We start from the raw sequence: 25,556 nt of genomic DNA, 5'->3' as shown, positions 1-25,556 counted from the left end.
CTCCTTACATCGCTCAAATTTAAGAGTTTATCTTTAAAGATTTCTAGTTAATGAAATGTGTTCTTTCATTGGTTTCCAATAGAAGAATTGTCATCAACTATTTTCAAATATACATTTTCAACATTCCTTCTCTATCTAGACATTTGTTCCTAAGTGTGTCAGTCACCCTACCACCTCTGTCAAATGTTTTGTTCTTCACTGACTTAATATGAAGAAGGGTTGTTCTCAAGTACACTCTTGCCAACTACCATGCAGCAGCTTCATACCATGTTTATTCAGGTGTGCTAGAATATGAAGGTATGGAAACTTTCCACAGCAAAGGACAGTTTCCTTGACATCTGGACTTTTCAATTGGGGAATTCCCTGTTAGATACACAAGATATGCACCAGCTCTAGGACCTAACCTTGCAGATTGAAAAGATAAGCTCCTTTATTGCCAACAAAGCTATGATTTGGTATAATGAATAAAAACTAGACCATTCCAGTTTTGCAATTTAGCCTATAAGAACCATATGATCAATATAATTTCTCACGACTTTTGAATTATTAGTTTAATTTTGACTTAGTTACATTCTGTCTAACTTTCCATGATTTTATGCCATATTTGTTCCTTTTACTGTGACTGTTCTGGTTAATCCTTTCCAGAGAATCTGAGTTGAGATAATAATAGTAATGTGGACATTACTATTATTATCTCAGGCAATAAAAGAATTTTTTTTATATCTGTTTACCTACGTAGGAGCACTTTTCAAGTAATGTACAAGGTAAGATCAAAAAGGTTAGCAAATGTTGTAAAAATTTTATTCAATGATAAATATTTAAATAAAGCAGTCAATCATGCCTGCCACCAATGAAAACATTTGTGGAAGTCATCTTTTGTGAATGTTTTTAGGCATTCAGTCATGTTATTGGACTTGAATCAACTCAAATCATTTTCCTTTCATGTACTGCTTTAAATTTGGGAATAGCCAAAGGCTGCATGTGCCAAATGAAGCAAATAAGGTGGATACAGCATAACAGGAATGTTTTTGCAATTGAAATTGCCAAATTACGAAATCCAACATTTTCAGTACAAAATACATTATGTTTGCACATAATGTATTTTGTGCAAACAGATAGAAACAAATAGAAAGAACAGGAGGGTATGGGCTCAAAAGGTGCCACTGTATGCCTTAGTCTTGCTCACAACCTTTTGGCTACTACAGTACACTGAGCCTCTCATCAAAACTTGCAAAACATTATTAGGCGAGTTGCAATTTTCCTTTCTTGTATCATCTAGCAAGTAGCTTTCGACTTACACCTGGTTCATGGAATCGGCCCATTTATCCCCCCACCCATTATGTCAAATTTTCCCCAGATTGAGAGCCACTGTCCTAAAAATTTGAAATCAGAAATATCACAAGAACACAAATGGAAACACTGTTCCATTTTACCCAATCAATTTCCATCCTACCCATTCAAGTTCTTTATTTTACCAATTTATTACGGCATGGTATATTCATCTTCCTTATTATAAAATTTACTGAATATTTTATCTATGCAAGCACACTAAATTTCTAATGGATAAAGACATTTAATAATTGTTTATTATTAATTGCTTCAAAAAGTATATTTTGCTGCACTCACCTGTGTAATATGAAACAAGTTCTTGTAAAGTAGAAAAGGTTTTACGAGTAGTTACAAAATATCCACCGTTATCCAATGCCTTGATCTTATAGTGCTTAACATGATCACCTTTCTGAGACTCCCAGTCCCGTATTGAAAGAGAATAAGCACCTGTGTAACAAAAAAATGACAATTACAAATAACTGCAGAAAACAATAATAATAATAAAAAAAAAAATTTAAATAATAAATAAAGTGCATGTATGTTTTTAAGGGCAGTCAGGAAGCAAGTTTACAAGATCCATAACTTTACAACCAAAGGACTTATCATTGTCGGTAATACTTCACATTGATTTGCTCACCATCTATCACATGCCATGCGTACCATCCAGCAAGAAAAAAGTCTGTATGGTAATTCAGTTTCTGAATGTGAGAAATTTGTTGGCACTAAAAACTGAATGCCAACTCATGAAACTGTAGTGGCACAGATTTGTAATGTAATGCCTATTCCTGTGTGGTAATGAAAATTCTTCAGAGAGAGTAAATCAGTACAGTCTGTCCTCGTATAACACGTGTTTGCATTACACGATTTATAAATAGGGGAACGATATCTTATATAACACGAACCGAATTCGCTTATGCACGATTCGCCTTTGTGTTTACAAGAAATGGTAGTCGAACGCGGTGGAATCACCACAACTGAACACAACACAGTAGGAATGAAGAGAAGATTCTGAAATTTTGTTTTTATGATTTCGTGGAAGGGGAAACACATTTAACATAATAACGTAAAAATCAACAGAATTTCAGCTACTGTATCGGTATTATCGCAAATGTAATTAGATCGACTTTTACTACCCGTTTATAACAGATTCCACTAGCAGGAACCACCAATAAACCAGAAACTGCAAATTGTTTTTATTGTTTTATGGTAGTGACCTCCAGTAAAACATAAGCATGTAATATGTGAGAATATTGTGTTTTCGCCTTTACTGCATTGTTTATTCAGTTTGTACACGGGCGTTGCATCGTTTATTCAGTTGCTACTTGTTCGCTGTGCGTTTATGTATATCAAGCTTGCCTCCTCATTTTTGTTCAGTTTATAATTGTGCTCTATTCTCAAAAAAATGAGTAAAATACTTGAAAAAAGTGTGAAAAGGAAGCGTTCTGGTGAAAATACTTCAGAGAGAAAAAGAAAAGCAATATCAATAGAAGAAAAATATGAAATTGTGAAACGCTTTGACCGGAATGAAAGAACATGCGATATTATGCGTGCTACAAGCCTAAATGAGGGAATGCTGAGAACAATTAGAAAGAATGCAGAAAAAATAAAAGCAACTTTCATAGCAGGAACAACACAAAGTGTAACAAAGTCAGTTAGATCACGACACAAAGAACTGGAAGAGATGGAACGTCTTTTATCTGTTTGGATAGAAGGTCAAACAAAGAAGAGATCAGGAACAAGTTTGCTTACGATAAAAGCAAAGGCATTGGCAATATTTGAAGACCTGAGAAATAAAGCTGAAAACCCTCAAGAAGTGCCTCCCTTTACTGCCAATAGTGGCTGGTTCAACAATTTCAGGAAACGTCACGCTTTCCATAATGTGAAATTATCAGGTGAAGCTGCGAGTGCAGATGAAGCAGCAGCAAAGACATTTCCGCCGATACTGAAAAAACTAATTGAGGAAGAGGGCTATAAAAAAAAAAAAAAAAAAGTAAAGTGCAGCCATTATCAACCCACTGCAGGATGGAAGCCTCCTCAACAATTCATGTTGAGAAGAGGGCTAATACACTGGACCAAATTTTCAACTTTGATGAAACCGGACTGTATTGGAAAAAAATGCCATCATGAACATATATCTCAAGAGAGGAAGCACGAGCTCCAGGCTACAAGGCTGCTAAGGATAGGTTTACCGTTATGTTAGGAGCAAATGCAAGTGGCGACTTGAAACTGAAGCCTGTTATAGTTTATCATGCAGCCAATCCACGAGCGTTAAAAGGGATCACAAGGACTACCCTGGGTGTTTACTTTAGGAACAGCAGAAGAGGGTGGATGACAGGGCAGATCTTCACTGAACTTCTACTACATTTGTTTGAGGATGTGTTTCGAAGCTACTGCAAAAAGATAAATTTGGATTTTAAGATTTTAATTAATTTGGACAATGCACCAAGTCACCCTCCAACCCTTGCTGAACTGTCACCAAACATCAAAATCCTGTTTTTACCGCCTAACACGACATCTCTTATCCAGCCACTTGACCAAGGAGTAATTGCTGTTTTTAAGCACTATTACACAAGACGGACATTTAAGATGCTGATAGCAGAAACAGAGGGCGAAAATGCACCAACAGTTAAAGACTTCTGGAAGCGATTCAACATTAAGAATGCAATTTACATAATTGTGGAGGCCTGGAACGAAGTGACAAAAGAATGCTTACATGGTGTTTGGCGGCCTCTTTTACCAGATTTTATTCGTGATTTTAAAGGCTTTGATCCTGTAAATGAGCTTCCTAAATTAAAAGCACATTGTGTTGCCCTCGCAAAGCACGTTGCCTTTGAGGAAGATGATTTAGAAGAGTTGCTTCAGTCTCATGAAGAAGAACTTTCAACTGAAGAACTGCAACAACTTGTTGCTGGAGGGCAGGTGGAAGATGAGAAAGACGAAGTTGAATGCCTGAACGCCACTATAAAACCGCTTTCTACTTCAGAGTTATCTTCAGTTTTAAATTCATTTGAGAAAAGTATGCAATGGCTATAAGATAACGATTATAATGCAGAAAGAAGCAGAAGAGCACTTCATACAATTCGATCTGCTTTGGAGCCATATAAGCAGCTGCTTTGTGAAAGGAGGAAGATTGCGAAACAACAGAAACTAGATGTCTTTTTTATGAAAACACCCAAGAAAGAGACAGAAAATGAGCCGCAGCCCTCTAGTTCTGGCCTGCCCACATTTCGTCCAAAGTCCTCATCGGCATCTCCTCCACCTCCCAGTTCCGATAATGATGACAACCTGCCGCCACTTTCCCCATAATTACGCTGCTTCAACCCCTTTCCCTCAAGCTTGTCTTCATTTACTTTTAAGGTAAGAATCTAAATTTAAATGATTAAATTATTAATTTTACATTTTTCAACTGTAAGTGTTTTATTACGATTATTTATTGTGTTTGGTAATGTTTTGGTTAAAAATGTGTGTCCAATCTTGGGTGGTCGGCCCCTAACCCTATTTTTTCCATAGGGCCTATTGTTCATATTACACGATTTTGCATTGCATGAGGTTTTCTAGGAACACAACTATCGTGTTATACATACGAGGACTGACTGTATTAATATAATGGTGCTGGTATAATTTTAATTGGTATATTAGAAAGACATGGCAGTGTTCATTATTTCTCCACTACGTATAACACAAAAGAAATTTTGAAAAGCAAAAGAAAAATACAAGGTAGAGTCAAATATTCTATATACCTGATGTCTGTTCACTATTCCTTATAAGAAAAGTACCACGGGGATTAGATGGCAAAAGAAGCATTTTTTCAGCTTCTTTTCTTGATATCTTTCCACAAAACCAACTGAAAAAAAAAATATATATATATATATATAGATATACCGAATAAATAATTTTGCACTTAAACATAAGAAAGTATAATTTTAAGGAAGAAAAAAAATTTTTATACTGCTCCATATTTCAAAAGAAAATAAAAACATTCCAGGAGTTCTGAAAAATCTACATAACTCATGCATCAGGCATCCACTATCATCTCACTTTCAAAGTCTGTTAACTCACAACATTTATCCATACCGACATCGAATTACCGTCTATATGAATGCAGTGATGCAGTGTACCTATACACCTGCCAAGCGGTGGGTTCATCCACTAGCAAGAGGGGTGACAGCGTTGCATTTCCCAGGAACCAGGTATCCCATGAATTATATCCTTTCAGTGTAAGTAGTGTTTAAAGAGAGGAGGGGGATTATGAAACTGCTGTTCTGTACTGTGTATGAATTTAGCACCATTTACTAAATGCTGTACTGTCAATGTCAACCAACTCAAACCAATGCTGCATCCATCTATTTTCAGAGAATTGTTATCTGGATTAGCTTTCCATCATAAGTAATAAGTTCAAACCTCTTTCTATAAATAAAATTCTTATACTGTTTTTCTACAATGTTCTTACCTTTCCATCATGAGAGAATTAAAACATCTAAAACTTCATTACTCATTTCCTATAGACACTGAACAACAGCTTATTGTTACTCAAGCTTCATATTTAACAAAATAACTAAACAGAACTTAACTGACTCCATCAGTTGGGTTTCTACTACTCTAATTCTTTTAAATATAAGTATGTTTCTATTGTTCCTGTCCAAGAATGTCCTCAATTCTCTATTTTTGATTTTTGTTTCCAAGCAGGTAGAGCTGGTGTAAAATATTAAACAGGCTGAGGATATAAACAAAACTACGTTACCCACGATATATAATTTCAATTATGTGCAAGCAAACGTTTCAGATTTACAAACTAAAGATAAGTTAATGCATAGCGTAGTTACCCTTTTTCGGGCCCAACTGCAAAGAACATGTTCGGGCCCCTACTTAATTAATGAAAATTGAAAAACAGGAGACAGCCAAAGATGCCAGGCACCTAAAGGACCCTTGCTTACCTACATAGTAGCTATGCCACTGAGTTAGTGCATGGATTAAAATTATTTATGACATTGTAATGATAGCAAAAAATTAAAGGTAAGCTATATGGAAGATATTATCACAACTATTGACCTCTCTCTCTCGTTACCAAGTTATAACAAAAAAAATTAGTTGACAGTTTGAGCTATTGTGTCTCCATAATACCACTGAAATGTTTGGAATAAAGGCACTCAATAATATATCAATCCCAGGGGCTCACATCTGGTGAGTATGGGCTTGGCACACCCAGGGCCCTGAGCTGCATATCATCATCCTTCTTCTTGGTGATTCTATAGAAGACTGAAGCCAAATTTTTTTTTCGCTGGTGCAGAATAAGCCTCAGGCTTCCATGCACCATATGGCTAATAATAATAAATTTGTGCACTTCTTAATGTATTCATTATCTTGACAATACAGTATATGTAAGAAGAAATAATAAGCAAATAAAGTTGTAAAGATAAGGGAAGTAAGAAAAAGTGTGAAACAAGAAAGAAAAGAAGGGAAAAAAATTAATAATACATTATAAAAAAATAAGTCAATACTATATTATACAAAATATATACATAATTATATTGTCATATATTGCATGATTTTGGTGTCATTTTCAAGTACCAACCACCAATTTTCAAGTGTCAACAACAGTAATAATTCAGACACAGCAAGGGTTTGTTAAGGGAGTCTTGTCTGACAAATTTGGTTGGATACTATGATGTGGTTACAAAGGAACTGGATGCAAAAAATAATTCTGATATCATATACTTGGATTTCAGGAAAGCTTTTGACACTGGCAGATGGAAGACTACTATATAAATTGGAGCAGTATGGTATTATGAGTAAGTTGCTACAATGGATAAAAGGGTGGTTGAGTGGGAGAAGACAGAGAGTAGTAATCAATGGACACTGCACTTTGTGGATTAATGTTACTAATGGAGTCCCACAGGGTGTGGTGTTGGGCCCACTACTGTTTTGTATATTTATAAATGATATTGATGAAGGTATATCAGGCTTAATGTTGAAGTTTGCGGATGATACAAAGGTTGGCAGGATTGTTAATGACAGTAATGGCAGTGTGCTACTGTAACAGGATCTAGAAAACTTGAGCAGATAGGCTGAGAAGTGGCAACTGAAGTTTAACATTGACAAATGCAAAGTACTGCATATGGGTAGAAGTAATCCCAGAGAAATGTATCAACTGTGTGGTACTATACTTACGATGGTAGAAAATGAAAAATTTCTGAGCAATGCAGACAGGCTGCCAGAGCAGGTCATGGGGTATTGCCAATGATATACAGGAATTTTGCTAGTAGGAAAGAGGAGATGATTGTCCCTCTGTATAAGGCAATGGTCAGGCCACGCCTTGAGTACTGCATACAGGTCTGGAGGGCTCATTTTAGGAAGGATGTGGAGTTGCTTGAGTGTGTACAGAGAAGGGCAACAAGATTGGTGAGGGGAACGAAGGGGTCCTCTTATTAAGAAAGGCTTAAGTTCTGAAAATTGCAGCGGCTGGAGACTAGGCACCTGTGAGGTGATCTGATTGAGGTGTATAAGGCCTTGAATGGGTTGCGCACGCTGAATTCTGATGGGAGTCTTCCGTTTGCTCAGATTACGAATTTGAATTTATGTCCCTGAGGGGACATAAATTCAAATTGAGGAAAGACAGAATAGATGTGCAGAAATTTGCCTTTAGCCAGCGGGTGGTTAATTGCTGGAACAAACTTCCATCTGTTGTTGTGGAAGTTGATAGGTTAAATAAATTTAAGGAGCAACTGGACAGGCATCTGGAGGGAATGGTGTGATTTTTTTTTTGGGCTGACGATACATAAGCTCATACGCTTGCTTTCTTGCATCACATGCCTCTACTACTACTACCAGAATTGCCTGACAAGACAACAATATAGTGTCCTCTATTTATAATATAAAGTTCATGCAATGGCAACATATAATTACATCAAAATATAGTATTGGGGGAAAGAAATCAAGTGTAATTAAAGCTATAAAGGAGGATACATAGACATTAATTACAGCTGGCATGTAATTTAAGGTTAACATGACAGAGGATCTGAAAATAATTATATGACCAATGAAACTTAAAGGTAAAACGAAAATGAACAAAGAAACTAAAACTACAACAAAGGCTAATGTTGGAGATGTATATAAACCTATTTACATTATAGTGTTTAGCTAACTGAAGGCAAAAATGGATAAGTAATTACGATCGCTATAGACACTTCTGTTCTCGTATTGCACTAAAAGCCGACAGTGTGGGAAAATTATAGTTTAAGGAAAGTGAATAGTATTTGACAAGAATATAAAGGTGGAACTCGGGTTATCTGGGAGTGTGATTCCTATCCATGCTAGTAACTGCCCTGGACATATATATATAAGAGTAATAAGCAGAAGGCAGTGGAAGCTAAAGAACATTAACTATAGAACACAACGGAAATGATGAACCGAATCTGAACTCAATTAATACGATGTGATCGGAACAATACAACACAACTGAATTAAGAAGCCCAGTGTAAGGAAAAAAGTAAACAACTAAACGTGGTGTATGCTAGTGTCCTCAGTACCAAGAATGTGTAAAAATTAATAAGAAACAATTTAGACTGGCACCCAGTAAGTGCTGAGGTTGTATTAGGCAAAATATTGCAAAAATATTGTATAATAATAATAAGGTAAATCAAAAAAAGAAAATAAAAAATAATAAATAGAAGATACCCAGTAGATAAAGTTGCAGTATAAATTATACATGTATTAGATAGTATGAACCAGAGCTCTAATTCTCAATATATTCTCCGTTTATATCAATATTTATAAAAGAATAAGAAGTTTACTCAATATGTATGTAATTGCAGAAATCATCGAAATTAAATTACATGAGAATTCTGTTAATGTTCGCCGGCCATATCTAATCTCCGATTCATGGTCTTTTAAGCGCATCCACGAAGACAAATAACCCCTATTTAAGTTTCACGCTCACCCCTATTAGGTAATTTTCATTCTTGTGATTGCGACATGCGGTCGAAAAGCATTGTCAGCTTCATGGAAGTGTTCTACGTATCATATTGACATCCTGCAACTAGCGATCATAGATACATGTTTTCCATCATAGAAAACAGTAGCAATAGGTGTCAATATGTACATACAGTCGGATCTCTCTTTAACGAACTTCCATATAGGGAAATTTTCTATGCAGCAAACTTTTTTTGATTTCCCCTTGGTCATTACATTGAAAATAGTTTCCCTGATAACAAAGAAAATTTCCATATAACAAACTGATTTTGAGATACCTTGGTATGCATTGTTCGCACCTCTTGCCTTTAGGCAAGAAAGCTGATGCTGTAGAAAGCACAAATTAAGAACTAAAAGGATTAAGCATTAATCCCTTTAACTTTTAATAGCCAAAGGATTTAATTCCATGAATTAGGAATAAAACATTTTACAATTTAATGATACATGCAAAACCCTGCAGGAGAAAACTGGCCAACCACGGCGCGGGATAGAAAAAGATGGAAGTTTGGGAGAGGCTTTTGCCCAGCAATGGATCAGCAATGGCTAAGAAGAAGTTTATTTTTGTTATTTGGTTTTTTTTAGGAGCATTAGCAACTAAGGCCATATTGCTCCGGAGATATGCAGTGGTCATTCCCTGACCTTTCCCCATCCTCTATATTTGGTGGTCATGGGATAGAACCCAGGTCTAATCAAGAAGCGTGTGCTATGCACTGCTGCTGCTCCTGCCCACCTGGCTATGAAAGCACCCTAAAAAGAAGTAAAACCTATACGACTTATACACTACTATGCTGAGAAGTCCCGCTGGTCAGCTGTTCACAGCCACCGGCAAAGGTTCAGGCATATTCCCGACGTGGGCACTGGCTGTGGTCAACCAATTTTCTACCGTAAGCATCCTATTAGAGAATTAGGACAGAGTGATTTTCCTTTATCTTGGAAATCATCTATTGTTTTGAAGAAATGAGTCATCCACACTTTCGCTAAAAAATGCAAGAATATTTGCTGATGCTATCGAGGCAGTGTTAGGTGGGTCGGAAAACTGCTAGCTTGGGGGGAGACAAAGACTGACAAATTGACAGTAGCCACTGGCAGAGGTGAAAGTGATTCTTGCACTGCTTCTATTGGAATGAGCAGAAGCCTGGAAAACAAGATGCAGGATATTTCAGAGACTGCTGGGAGTCACTGCGGTACAAATAAACACATGGGTTGTGTTAGGGTAGCAAAGAATAAGAACAGTTGCATGTGTACTTGCGTGTACACCAATGCTAGGAGTTTGGTAAATAAATTTGATGAATTTGAGATAATGCTCAAAACATCAAAGGCAGATATTGTTGGGATATCAAAGACGTGGTGTCACATGGATATAAGGAATGCAGAACTGGAATTTGGGGAGTACAATGTGTACAGAAAGGATACAAAGGGAGGAGGGGTTATGCTATTAGTTAAGAAACACACAAAATCCAAGGAAGTGAAGCCAGTCGACATCGCTGGACATTGCAGTGTCGAGTCATTTTGGTGTGACATAAGCATTGGGAGATCAAAATTGAGAGTAGGAGTGTGCTATAGGCTTAATGACTCTGATGAGTATAATAATGTCTGATGAGTATAATAATGTCTGATGACAAGTAATAATAAGACACTGTACAGAGAAATAGAGTGGGCCAGTAAATCAGAGAGTCTTATAATGGGGGATTTCAATTTCCCAGATATTGACTGGAATTTGTGGGTTGGTCACTGACACACACACTAGCAAGGCTTTTGTGGATTTATTGGATGATTGTTTTCTACATCAGCATGTTCGGGAGGCAACTAGAGGAAGTAATACTCTTGATTTCATTATCAGTAGTGATTCTTCATGCATTAAGAATCTGCAGATAAAGGAACCACTAGGTGGAAGATATCACAATGTGTTGAAGTGGGATTTAATCAAAGAGGTAACTACCATCAGGGGTAAAGGGAAGGGTTTTTGCTTTCGTAAAGGTGACTACAATGGTCTGAGACAGTATTTAAATTCTATACAGTGGGACCAACTGATGATGTTATCAACAGCAAATTCAAAATGGAAAGCATTCAAAGAACTTATCTTGGAAGCTACTAGGCTTTACATACCAAATAAGAAATATTGTTCAAGGTTTAGGCCTAAATGGATGTCCGATGAACTAATGAGACATATGGCAGAGAATAAAAATGCATGGGATGCATATAAATTAGCATGTGACACAGAACCCTATGATAGATATAAGTTGATGTGTAACCAAGTTATAAAGGAGGTTAGGCAGGCGAAGGCAGATTACGAGAAATCTTTGGCAAAGGATGCAAAGAAAAACAGCACAGAGATCTTTACTTATGCAAACTCTAGAAGGAAGGGGATGAATCAGATTGGTCCACTTGATATCCACGGTTCAACTGTTGATGATCCTGCTCAGGTAGCTAACAAACTAAATGAATATTTTGCATTGACATTCACACATGAGGAGTTATTCAGCGAGGGGTATGCCGGAGGTGTATTCAACTCTGGCAGTAAGCTAGATAATCTTGTAATAACTGAGAGTAAAGTGGAGGAGAAATTGTTGAAGATAAACAAAAGAAAGGCACTTGGGGTGGATGGGATCTATCCAGTTATATTAAAGGAGGCAGCAAAGGAAGTAAGCAAACCCTTAGCCATAATTATGAGATTATCTTCCATAATTATCTTCCTTGGACTCAGGGGAGGTACCCATAGACTGGAATGTGCAAATGTGACCCCAATTCACAAAGGAGGATCAAAGGCTGACACAAGTAGTAGAAGTAGTGGTATGTGATGCAAGAAAGCAAATGTATGAGCTTATGCAGCATCAGCCAAAAAAAAAAAATCACACCATTCCCTCCAAATGCCTGTCCAGTTCCTCCTTAAATTTATTCAACCTATCAACTTCCACAACGACAGATGGAAGTTTGTTCCAGCAATTAACCACCCGCTGGCTAAAGGCAAATTTCCGCACATCTATTCTACATCTGTCCTTTCGTAATTTGAATTTATGCCACCTTAGGTTCGTAATCTGAACAAGTGGAAGGATCCCATCAGAATTCGGCGTGCTGAACCCATTCAAGGCCTTATGCACCTCAATCAGATCACCGCGCAGGTGCCTAGTCTCCGGCCACTGCAATTTGCAGAATTTAAGCCTCTCTTGATAAGAGGATCCCTTCATTCCCCTCACCAATCTTGTTGCCCTTCTCTGTACACGCTCAAGTAAATCTACATCCTTCCTAAAATGAGGCCTCCAGACCTGTACGCAGTACTCAAGGCATGGCCTGACCATTGCCTTATACAGAGGGATAATCACCTCCTTTTCCCTGCTAGCAAAATTCCTATATATCATTGACAAAACCCCATGACCTGCCCTAGCAGCCTGTCTACATTGCTCAGAAAACTTCATATCTGCCTGCACAATTACTCCCAGGTCTTTTTCATTTTCTACCACCTTAAGTGTAGTACAACACAGTTGGTACGTTTCTTTGGGGTTACTTCTACCCATATGAAGTACTTTGCATTTGTCAAGGTTAAACTTCAGTTGCCACTTCTAGCCCATCTGCCCAAATTATCTAGATCCTGTTGCAGTAGCACACTGCCATTACTGTCATTAAAAACCCTGCCAACCTTTGTATCATCTGCCAACTTCGACATTAAGCCTGATATACCTTCATCAATATCATTGATAAATATACAAAACAACAGTGGACCTAACACCGAACCCTGTGGGACTCCACTAATAACATTAGTCCAAGAAGAGCATCACCCATTCATTACCACCCTCTATCTTCTCGCACTTAACCATCCTTTTATCCATTGTAGCAACTTACCCTTAATACCATTCTGCTCCAATTTGTACAATAGTCTTCCATGCGCAACAGTGTCAAAAGCTTTCCTGAAATCCAAATATATGATATCAAAATTATTTTTTGCATCCAGTTCCTTTGTAACCACATCATAATATCCTATCAAATTTGTCAGACAAGACTTTCCCTTAACAAACCCATGCTGTGGCTGAATTATTGCTGCAGTCCTGTCTAGATGATCCTGCAAAGCATCTTTAACCAGCGACTCCATTATTTTACCCGGAACAGAAGTTAAACTAACTGGTCTGTAATTACTCGTGTCACCTTTCGATCCCCCTTTGTGAATTGGGGATACATTTGCACATCTCCAGTCGGTGGGAACCTCCCCTGAGTCCAAGGATCCTCTCATAATTATGGCTAAGGGTTTGCTTAGTTGCTTTGCCGACTCCTTTAATATAACTGGATAGATCCCATCCACCCCAGGTGCTTTTCTTATCTTTAACTTCAACAATTTCTCCTCCACTTTGCTCTCAGTTATTACAAAATCATTAAGTATCCTGCTACAATTTGATAACCTTCTGCCATTTTCAAACCTTAATAATTCCTCACGTGCGAATGTAGATACAATAAACTCATTCAGTTTGTTTGTTATCTGAGCAGGATCATCAACAGTCGAACCATCGATGTCAAGCGGACCAATCAGATTCATCCCCTTCCTTTTAGAGTTTATATAAGTAAAGAAATCCTTGCTGTTTTTCTTAGCATCTTTTGCCAAGGATTTCTTGTAATCTGCCTTCGCCTGCCGAACCTCCTTTGTGACCTGATTACAGATTAACTTATATCTGCCATAGGCTTCTGAGTTGCTTTATAATTTATATGCATCCCATGCATTTTTCTTCTCTGTTACGAGTCTCATTAGTTCATTTGACAACCATTTAGGCCTAAACCTTGAACAATATTTCTTAATAGGTATGAAACTTTTAGTAGCTTCCACGATTAATTCCTTGAATGCTTCCCACTTAGAATTTACTGTTGGTAACATCGTCAGTTGATCCCACTGTACAGAATTTAAAAACTGTTGGAGACCACTGTACTCGCCTTTACGGAAGCAAAAACCCTTTCCTTTACCCCTGATGGTAATTAAATCTTTAAGTAAATCCCATGTCAATACACTATGATCACTGCCACCTAGTGGTTCTTTTATCTGCAAATTCCTAATACATGAATGATCACTGCTGATAACCAGATCAAGAGTATTACTTTCTCTGGTTGCCTCTCGAACACGCTGCTGCAGAAAACAATCATCCAATAAATCCACAAAAGTCTGACTAGTGTGTGAGTGGCCAACCCACAAGTTCCAATCAATATCTGGGAAGTTAAAATCCCCCATTATAAGACATTCCAATTTACTAGCCCACTCTATTTCTCTGTACAATTGTTCATTGTATTCATTCAAGTCATTAGGCCTATAACACACTCCTACTCTTATTTTTGCTTTCGCAGTGCTTATGTCACACCAAACTGACTCAACAGTGCACTGTTCATCTATATCAACTGGATGCACTTCTTCTGTTCCAGGAAAATTAATGGAGGCACTGGTTAAAGAAGCACTGCAGGATCATCTAGACAAGACTTCAGTTATATCTCAGACATAGCATGGTTTTGTTAAGGGAAAGTCTTGCCTGACCAATTTCATTGGATACTATGATGCAGTCACAAAAGAACTGGATGCAGGGAATAACTTTGATATTATATACTTGGATCTTAGAAAGGCTTTTGATACTGTTGCACATGGAAGAACTGCTGCACAAATTGGAGCAGTGTGGCATTGGAGGCAAATTGCTGCTTTGGATAAAGGGGTGGTGAGGGGGAGAAGACAGAGAGTGGTAATCACTGGACACTGCTCATTGTGGACTAATGTTATTAGTGGAGTCCCTCAAGGTTCAATGTTCGGTCCATTATTGTTTTCTGTATTTATAAATAATATTGATGATGGTATATCAAGCTTAATGTCCAAGTTTGCAGACGATACAAAGGTTGGCAGGGTTGTTAAGGACACTACTGATGCTATGCTGCTGCAACAGGATCTAGAAAAGTTGAGCAGATGGGCTGAGAGGTGGCAAATGAAGTTTAACATTGACAAATGTAATGTACTACATATGGGAAACAGCAACCCCAGAGCAACGTATCAACTCTGTGGTACTGACAGTGGTAGAGAATGAAAAGGATCTGGGCGTAATTGTGTAGGCAGATATGAAGTTTTCTGAGCAGTGCAGATGAGCTGCATGAATAGCTTATGTTGTCTTGTCAATGATATACAGGAATTTTTCTAGCAGGGATAAGGAGGTGATTATTCCCTTGTATAAGGCAATGGTCTGGCCACACCTTGAGTACTGTATACAGGTCTGGAGGCCTCATTTCAAGAAGGATGTAAAGCTGCTGGAACGAGTACAGAGAAGGGCAACAAGATTAGTGAATGGAACAAAGGGTTGCTCTTATGAAGGAAGGCTTAAATTCTGCAAATTACAGTGTCTGGAGACCAGGCACCGGTGAGGTGATCTGATAAAGGTGTATAAAGCCTTGAATGGTTTGAGCATGCTCAATGCTGATGGGATTCTTCCTCTTGCTCTGAATAATCACCTGAGATGTCATAAATTCAAATTGAGGAAAGACAGATGTAGGATAGATGTGTGAAAATTTGGCTTTAGCTAACGGGTAGTTGGTTGGAGGAACAGACTTCCATCCCTTGTTGTGGAAGTTGATAGCCTAAATAAATTTAAGGCTCAGCTGGACAGATATTTTGAACAAACAGAGGAGTGAAGTGGAAGTGTTTTCTTTTTTTTTTTTTTTTGGCTGATGCTGCATAAGCTTGCTTTCTTGCATCACATGCTACTAATGCTACTGCTAAATTTCAGCCTTTTTAAGTGCTGTGCATTCAACCTTACAGTGTCTAAGAGGAAATCCTTCAGTGTAATGTGAAAAGGTGGAAGTGCCTAATAGAGTAGATGAAGGCATTAAAAAAAAAGAAATCGCTTTAATATTTGATGTCCCTGTCAGTAATGTGTCAACCATTCCGAAAACCCCTGTTTCGATTCTCATACGGTTTGAGGAAATGGGACCCAGTTGGAAGCGTGAGAAATTATGCCTTTGGGAAGATATAGATGAAACAGTTTTTAAGTGGTGAAGTTGATTCGAGACCATAAAATGCTAATATCAGGGCCATTAATAAAAGAAAAAGCTATGGGGTACACATCTTTTTAGGGGCATAAAACATTTCAAACCAGTTCTGGTTGGCTGGACAAATTTAAAAAGCACCATGGCTTACTCAAAAAGGTTATTTCTGGTGAAAGTAGGGTTGTAACTGAAGAAAAATGTACCTATTGGAAAGAAACACTTTTTAAAAAAAATTATGGAGGTCTATGGAGTCTAAAGACATATTCAACATTGATGAAACGTCTATTTTTTAAATGTTTGCCGAACAAGTCACTGACGACTTTTAAAGGTGATAAATGTTTAAATGGTAAAAATAGTAAGGAGAGAATTACACTCTTGGTTGCAAATATGGCTGGTAATGAAAAACTGAAGCTTTTGGTAACAGGCAAAAGTAAATAACTCTGATGTTTCAAAGGAGTAAAGTTGTTAGAGTTGGACTACAACTACAACAAAAAAACTTGAATGACAAGCGAAATTTTTAAGCAGTGGATTTTAAATTTCAATAGAAACATGAAAGAAAACAGAAAAATCGTGTTGATTGTCGACAACTGCCCTGCCCACCTTTGCTCGGTAATTTCGAAACTTACAAGTGGGAAACTTGTTTTCTTCCTTCTGAATAATTAGTCTTAACTGCAGCCAATGGAACAAGGCATTATCAAGAATTTGAAAATGCACTACTGAAGGTGCATACTGAAAAAAATTATACTGAGAATAGAAACCAACCAACCTATAGATTCTGTTATAGATTTGGAGATGTGCATATCAGAGTTGGCGAAAGTGTGGAGTCATGATGTGACAGAAACAATGATTAAGAATTAATGCTAATTAACAGAGATGAGTGGGATGAACTACTAGAAGACATTGAGCAATCTTAGGAAGAGTTCCAAATGAGGTTTGATCAGTGGAGCAATTGTTTCTGATGAATTTTTAGGAGTTGATAATGATATCATAGTAGCTGAATATACGAGTGATATTCAGCTACTATGACATTTTGGAGTGTATTTAAAGAACTAGTGACAATATCGACAGAGTTGGCTGAAAATGAGGACAATATTAAACCTTCCAAACAAATGTTGGCAGCATTTGAAACTTTACATCAAGGTCTTCATTGGAAAGAAAATGTAACAGAAAATAAATCTGAGTGTTTAAAGTTTAAACAGATGCGAACATTTTTATGAACGCTGTACAGTAGAATCCAGCGTACAACAAAAAATAACCAAATATTTTATGACATAATTCTTAAGTGTACTAATTAATTGTGGGCATCATGTAAATAGTCATTTCTTAATATGTATGTATTAATAAATTGTTTAAAATGTTAGAAAATTTATTCATTTCCACTTCTTTCCCATCTTTTTACCATATTTCTGAATTTACAGTATTTTTCATTGTTGAAAAGTTCATATTTCTTTATAATGAAATTTCTGTATAACGAATTTTTTCAAGGGACTGATTGATTCCGTAATATAGAGGTACGACTGTATATACATACTGTAACAAAAGGGACAAGAATAGTAGTCAAGGCAACTGATGTGTTATTTCATTAAGAATAAGCTGATTTGCGAATAGTTTATGGTTGATAATACTGATGCCATTATTAAAATGAAAGTGCAGGTAAGTTAGAATAGATTTTCAATCAATTTGCGATAGAATTTTCTGAAGTTGTTAATCACTAGATTATAGTTATTGCAAATAGTGGCAATTCTAAGACACTGTGAGAAAATGTTGGAGTGGATATTTTTAGATATATTAGATTGCCAGTGGGTAAAATTAATACCAATGAAATTAAATGCATCCCGTTTATTATAAATGTAAATAACAGTAGACCTGTCATTCACATTTATATCCAAGTCCAAATAGTTGGCTGCAAGGTCACTTGAATTGTTTTTTTCTAACAACAGTCCTTGTGGGTACCAAAGACTACATTCATTGAGAAAAATTAGAATATCAAACACACATATATCATCAACATATCCGAAAAATATAACATCATTCAGAAAGGACCGTTCATACCAATAGAGGTAAAGATTGGCTATAATACAGGATGCAGGACTGCCCATAGGAGTTTGGTTTTTTTTTTTTTTTTTTTTTTTGGAGCATTAGCAACTAAGACCATATTGTTCCGAGAATATGTGGTGGTCATTCCCTGACCTTTCTGCATCCTCCGTATTTGGTGGTGACGGGCTCGAACCCCGGTCTAATCAAGAAGTGTGCATTACACACCGCTGCTCCTTCCCACCTGGCTGCAGAGGCGCCCGCCCATAGGAGTATCTTGGATTTTGTAGTATACAGTATTTCCATCAAAGACAAAGTTGTTAAGGATGCATAATTTGACCAAATTATTCCAGTACGAGATATTACATTTCTGTGCGTTTCTTTAGTATATTCCTGATAAATGTTTTGAAGAACCTTATAAAGATTATCTAAGTTAATAATAGCAAATAAGCTATGGAAGTTGAATGTTTGAATTACAGTAATATGACAGGTTTTAGCTTTTCTAAAACCAATAGATTATCAAAAATGATATTGCTATTAGGAATAATGTTTACAGTAGATTTTAGTAGTTGTTTTTACATGAGGTGATGAACCTGAAACTAACCAGTGTTTTATGGAATTTTGGTATGAAGTAAACACAGGGGAAGTTGAAATTACTGATATTTAGTTTCAGACTTTTATGAAACCTTGAACAACTTATTGTAAACATTATTCCTAATCATTAATGCTTCAGATTCTTGACATTCATAGTTCTCATAGTGGTATCGTGCTGGTTTGGGGGAATTTTGCTTGAATCTGATTGTTTTAAGCCTATAAATAATGCAGCGTGAAATATTTTGGAACAGTGTGGATATATAAAGAAGGAAAGAGAAGATGGAAAAACTGAAGAAGAAAAAAAAGATGAAACTTGCCTAAAATTGTATTACTTGTGTATATTTTTTAAAGATAATAAAAATATTTGTAAAAAGAGACTGCTTTTTTAATTCAGATCTGTTTCTTTTTTTACAGAGAATATGGACTGTTTAGATTGTGGATTCATTTTAACTAATGTTTTATTGATGAATTTATTTTGATAGTGTGATGTATATGAATTTGCTGTTAGCTAAGAATTGTTACTGTTATAAATTAAAAACCAAACCTTTTCTTTGTTTTAAAAGTAAGAATCTGTTATTAATGCATTAATAATATCATTAACGCTAGACATACATGTATATATGTATAGCATTAATTTATTACCTCTCTCTAGAGGTAATTTTTCTGACCCATCACATTCATTTTTATTACAAATTCACGGAATTCCCAAAAATGCACTACTGCTACATAGAGGCTCAGTGGTATATGCAGACTGCCTTACTCAGTTCTAAGTGGTTGATACCGATGGCTCAACTGTTGATGATCCTGCTCAGGTAGCTAACAAACTAAATACATATTTTGCATCTACATTCACACATGAGGAGTTATCCAGGGAGGGGAATGCCAGAGGCATATTAAACTCTGGCAGTAAGCTAGATAATCTTGTAATAACTGAGAGTAAAGTGGAAGAGAAATTGCTGAAGATAAACATAAGAAAGGCACTGGGGTGGATGGAAACTATCCAGTTATATTAAAGGAGGCAGCAAAGGAAGTAAGCAAACCCTTAGCCATAATTATGAGAACTTCCTTGGACTCAGGGAGGTACCCATGGACTGGAGATGTGCAAATGTGACCCCAATCCATAAAGGAGCAAAGGGAGACACAGGTAATTACAGACCTGTTAGTTTAACTTCTGTTCCAGGGAAATTAATGGAGGCACTGGTTAAAGAAGCATTACAGGATCATCTAGACAAGACTTCAGTTATAGCTCGGACACAGCATGGGTTTGTTAAGGAGAAGTCTTGTCTGACCAATCTGATTGGATACTATGATTTAGTCACAAAGGAACTGGATGCAAAGAATAATTTTGATATCATATATTTGGATCTTAGAAAAGCTTTTGATACTGTTGCACATGGAAGACTGCTGCACAAATTGGAGCAGTGTGGCATTGGAGGCAAATTGCTGCTATGAATAAAGGGATGGTTGAGTCTTTTTTTTTTTTTTTTTTTTTTATGTGAACCCCAAACACGAGAGGTATTAGAACCTATAGTACTTAGTACCGTGCTTGGGTTGGAGGTTGTGAAGACGAAGGGAGATATTTGTTGACATTGGACTTGAACTTCTGTAGACTGTAATTTTCAGGAAATACATATGAAGGAAGATTGTTCCAGAAAACGGCAGTTGAATGAATAAATGAGGAAGATGAAAAGTTGGTTCTGATTGAAGTTGGACAGTAAATGGATGTTGGCTGGTGGCAGCACATGTTCGGACTGTTTTGAAAGAGAGAGCGGGAAATTATAGAAGCCAATTCAGAAGAACAGTGCCCATGGAAGTATCTGTAGAAGAGGTATGCAGCAGAAACAGTACGTCTATGAGAAAGCGAGTGGAGAGACTCTGTTAAAGATGAATCATTAATTAACCTAACTGCCCTCTTCTGAATGGAATCAAGAAGCCTGAGAGAGGTTTTGGGGGCATCACCCCCAGTGGGATTGGGAGAAGACATAGAATGGTAATCAATGGACACTGCTCTTCATGGACTAGTGTTATTAGTGGAGTCCCCCAGGGTTCAGTGTTGGCTCCATTGTTGTTTTCTGTATTCATTAATAATATTGATGATGGTATATCAGGCTTAATATCCAAGTTTGAAGATGATAAGAAGGTCAACATGGTTGTTAATGACACTAATGACAGTACACTACTGCAACAGGATCTAGAAAAGTTGAGCAGATGGGCTGAGAGGTGGCAACTGAAGTTTAACATTGACAAATGTAAAGCTGCATATGGGAAGCAGTAACCCCAGCGTAACGTATCAACTGTGTGGTACTACACTGGCAGTGGTAGAGAGTGAAAAGGACCTGGGGGTAGGCAGATATGAAGTTTTCTGAGCAGTGCAGATGGTCTGCAAGAGTAGCTCATGGTGTCTTGTCAATGATATACCGGAATTTTTCTAGCAGGGATAAGAAGGTGATTATCCCCTTAAGTACTGGTCTGGAGGCCTCATTTTAAGAAGGATGTAGAGCTGTTGGAACGAATACAGACAAGGGTAACAAGATTAGTGAATGGAACAAAGGGTGTGTGTGGTTTTTTTTTTGGCTGATGCTATATAAGGTTGCTTTCTTGCATCATGTGCCCTTGCTAATGCTAATTATTTTTTATGGACATTCTTCTCAAGTTCCAAAAAAATACTAATCAAAAGTCAAAACTATACTGAAGGACCATTAAAATTCACACATATCACTTTGATAGCCATTTAATTTGAAAGTGCCCCCTGTTTTCTGCATACACCAACACAGCTGTCGCAGGGTTACAAGAGGCTTAAACCAAATACCAAAATTTCTCGATTATATATAAAAGTGAGACCAAACTGTATTTTGTATGCAGGTAGTGGGTAGGGGGGGTGTCCCTTTGGGCTCCATGGTGAGTGGGGGAGCACAGGCACCGAGACAAAACAAAAAAAAACTCATGAATCCTAATAAAATTATTTCTTTTGGGGCCCCAACCTGGTCTCAAGACCTGAAAACTTGACCACTGACACTGATAATACCACTTCAGCTAAGAGACAAAAAACTGAGGATGTATCAGGTCCGACACCCTGTTACTGATAATTCACCCAACTAGTGAGAAGCCCTTAAGAAAAAAAATGCCACCCTTCTTTATTCAGAAGGGTTTGAAAGGGTTGGCAGGATCTCCTAAATCTGTCAAATGGCTTTGATCAGGTGACGTACTGGTATAGACCAGAAGTGACAAACATTCAGAACAGCTCCTCCAAGCGGCATCTATAGAGGGTTGCCCATCTCCATTATCCTCCCACAAGACCTTGAACTCATCCCATGGTGTCATCACAGAATGGGATCTTACAGATGTGAATGAGGAGGAAATCTGTTCTGAATTAAAACCACAAGGAGTGATAGCTATGAAATGACTATCCATGCATGGGGATGGGAAAATCATCAAGAAAATCATCAACAAGAAACATCATTTTGATATTTAATTCACCATCTCCTAATGAAATTAAAGCTGGCTATATTAACTGTCCAGTGCATCCGTACATACCAAATCCTTTATGGTGCTTTAAGCGCCAGAAATACTGACACTCGCAAATGGCTTGTTGTGGAGCTCTTGCATGTGCTGCAAAGGACCACAAAACTACAGCATGTTCAGCCACAAAACCCACCTGTATTAACTGCCAAAGAGAACACCCTGCTTATTCCCGAGCATGCCATAGGTGGAAAGAAGAAAAAGAAATTCAACGGCTTAAGGCAGAGCTGAACATATCCCAGGAGGCAAAAAAGCAATTAAACTTATGCTCAGAAGGAAGCAGGGAGATGTTCCATTGGAACTCAGACAGAAATGACCATTCCACCAAGTCATTCACTCCCATCACACACTGCCTGTTAAGTTCAAGAAAACCCGCACAGAAGAACCAAGCAGCTGCGGTCCCCAAGAAAAAGTGGATGTCGAAGAGAAGGAGGTACCAGATGATCCAGTCTTTGGAACTCTTTGTGGAGGAGGAAATGGATACAGGACAGTGTCCATACTTCTCCAAAAGAGATAAATCCAAGACTGAGAAAATTAAGCCCTCAGCACCTCAGAAGCCGCCTGATGGACCCACCAAACCAAAATAATGGCTAAATTCCTACAATGGAATTGTCGTGGATTCTGGCAAAATACAGATGACATCAAGGCCATCCTGAAAAAGCACGAGCCAGTCTGCTTTTGCTTGCAGGAAACTTATCTAAAGGCAAATAATAACTGCACCATGTGTAACATCACAATTTTTGTAAGGATAGAATTTCAGATGGCCCTGCTCAGGAGGAGTGGCTATCCTTTGTGGGCAAACAGACCCCAGTTCAATCTTTGCTACTTACAACTAGCATAGAGGCTGTTGCAATTCACCTTACATAGTGGGATTTTTATTAACCGTCTGCTCTATTTATTTGCCTCCTGGGACTGACATCTTCCAGAAAGACCTTGATCTTGTAATGCAGTTGTCCCCCCTTTCTTACCACTTGGGATTTTAATGGACATAATAGCCTGTGGGGTAGTGCTAGCATCAATGGAAGAGGAGGCGCCTCAGTAGCCAGGTGGGCAGGAGCAGCAGTGCGCAGCACACGCTTCTTGATTAGACTATGGTTCGAGCCCGTGACCACCAAATACGGAGGACGTGGAAAGGTCAGGGAATGACCACTGCATATCCCCGGAGCAATATGGCCTTAGTTGCTAATGCTCCTAAAAACCAAACAACAAACAAACAAACAAACAAAGGAAGAGGATGAGTCATAGAGCATATGCTTAATGACAATGACCTTTCCCTTCTAAATATGGAAACTAACACCCTTCCACATGCCTACCCATATGTTTTCTGCCATTGATCTTTCTATCTGCTCTCCTTCTCTCCTCCCTTCACTCACCTGGGAGGTAGAAGAAAACCCATATGGAAGTGGTAACTTTCCTGTGATAACCTGCCTACATAGTGGAAGACCTTGTCTTCCTTTTAGGTTACCATGATGGAAGATCAATCAGGCTGACTGGAATGCATTCCAACAACTGGCAAATTTTGACATCAGGAAAGTTAGTCAGGAGACTATCAATGATGCAGTTATGTACATCACAGAAAGTATCGTCCATGGTGCTGCAATCGTCATTTCAAATCATCTAAATGGTTTCCACCATATCCCAAAACCATGGTGGAATGCAGAATGCACAGCAGCAAAAAAAAAAAATGGCACAAAACAAAGCCTGGGGGATATTGTCGTGATATCCCACCAGAGCTAATCTTATAACTTTTACAATGCACGACAATGCACGTCTTATCCGACATCAGAGCCAAAGGCAGTCCTGGAACTGTTTTACACCTTCTATTACTCAGGTGACCAGCTCTAAGGTAGTTTGGGACAAAATCCAAAAATTAAAGGAAAATACACAGCATACCCCTCTTCGGTCCTGGAATATAATGGATGCACTATTGCACACCCAACTGCAATGGCCAAATCATTTCTAAAATCTCAGCAGTGTCACCTTATTCCCCAGAGTTCCTGGTCCTTAAAAGTAAAGCTGAAAAAGAAGTGTTCAGTTTTATATCCAAGAGTCTTTACCCATATAATGGGTCATTCACTATCGAAGGGCTGAAAATAGTTCTTGCCCTTATGAAGGCTACTGCCGTTGGACCAGACGATGTCCATTATGAATGATGAAATATCTTTCATCAAAATCCATGGATCTTCTGCTCTTCCTGTATAACAGAATCTTCCTGGAAGAGCAGTTTCTGGACACCTGGCACAAGGCAACTACTCTTGCTTTCCCCAAGCCAGGCAAGGATACAAAATTTCCAAAAAATTATAGAACCAATTGCTCTGACTAGCTGTCTGTGCAAAATTTTGGAGAGAATGGTCAACGCTCGTTTTCTATGGTACTTGGAATCGAATAATTTTCTCTCTTAAGATGAATTGCAGTCAGTGTTCCGAAGAAACAGGTCCACTCTGGACCACTGAATTAGACTGGAAACATCTATTAAAGATGCCTTCCTAAAAAGAGAACACCTGGTGTCCATATTTTTTTGACATGTAGAAAGTGTATGACACACCTTGGAAATTTGGTATTTTAAGAGACGTAAAAACTCGGTCTAAAGGGTCATCTTCCCATTTTTATAAAAAAACTTTTTAACCCATTGCTTGTTCCAAGTTAGAGTAGGATCCACCTTCTCTCAGTACTTTTGCCAAGAAGAGGGTGTACCACAAGGATCTGTTTTAAGTGTTACGTTTTTTGCCATCAAAGTAAACTCCATTACTGAACAATTTCCTCCAACCATAAACAGTGCCTTCTATGTTGATGACTTCAGTATATTTTCCCAGTCATGCAACATGAGGGTTACCGAGAGACCCGCAGCAAGCCATTGATACAGGTTTGCGCCAGAGAAGATTGTTTGCGTCCATTTTTGCCACAAGTGTAACCTTCACCCCAAACCTGAATTAAGACTTGTACAGAGCACCATTCCAGTAGCAGCGGAGACAAAATCTTGGGACCAATGTTCGATAAAAAAAGTTGACAATCCTCTCTCTCTTCTACTTCTTGGGGGGGCAGACCAGTGCACTTTGCTCCATCTGTATTGTGTGCACTTGTTCAATCAAAATTAGATTATTGATCTCAAGTGTATGCATCTGCCA

At 37.8% G+C, this 25,556-nt stretch overlaps 1 protein-coding gene across 2 annotated transcripts in view; it reads right to left on the bottom strand.

Annotated features, from left to right (window-relative positions):
* The window catches only part of LOC150087435 (tyrosine-protein kinase Fyn-like), a 168,024-nt gene that overhangs the window by 70,794 nt on the left and 71,674 nt on the right, over positions 1–25,556 (bottom strand). For both annotated transcript variants that reach the window (XM_090371186.1, XM_090371187.1), the window contains exons 6-7: positions 5,070–5,173; positions 1,627–1,776 (exon numbers count right to left, since the gene is read on the bottom strand). In XM_090371186.1, the coding sequence (XP_090227312.1) occupies positions 1,627–1,776; positions 5,070–5,173 (254 nt within the window). The remainder of the gene's footprint in view (positions 1–1,626; positions 1,777–5,069; positions 5,174–25,556) is intronic.

Source organism: Mastigoproctus giganteus, chromosome 4, assembly GCF_048544385.1.
Source record: "Mastigoproctus giganteus isolate SK-2022 chromosome 4, ASM4854438v1, whole genome shotgun sequence".
NCBI lineage: Eukaryota > Metazoa > Arthropoda > Arachnida > Uropygi > Thelyphonidae > Mastigoproctus > Mastigoproctus giganteus.
The sequence above is the reverse complement of the archived record's forward strand: the minus strand, read 5'-3'. Positions and strand labels throughout refer to the sequence as shown.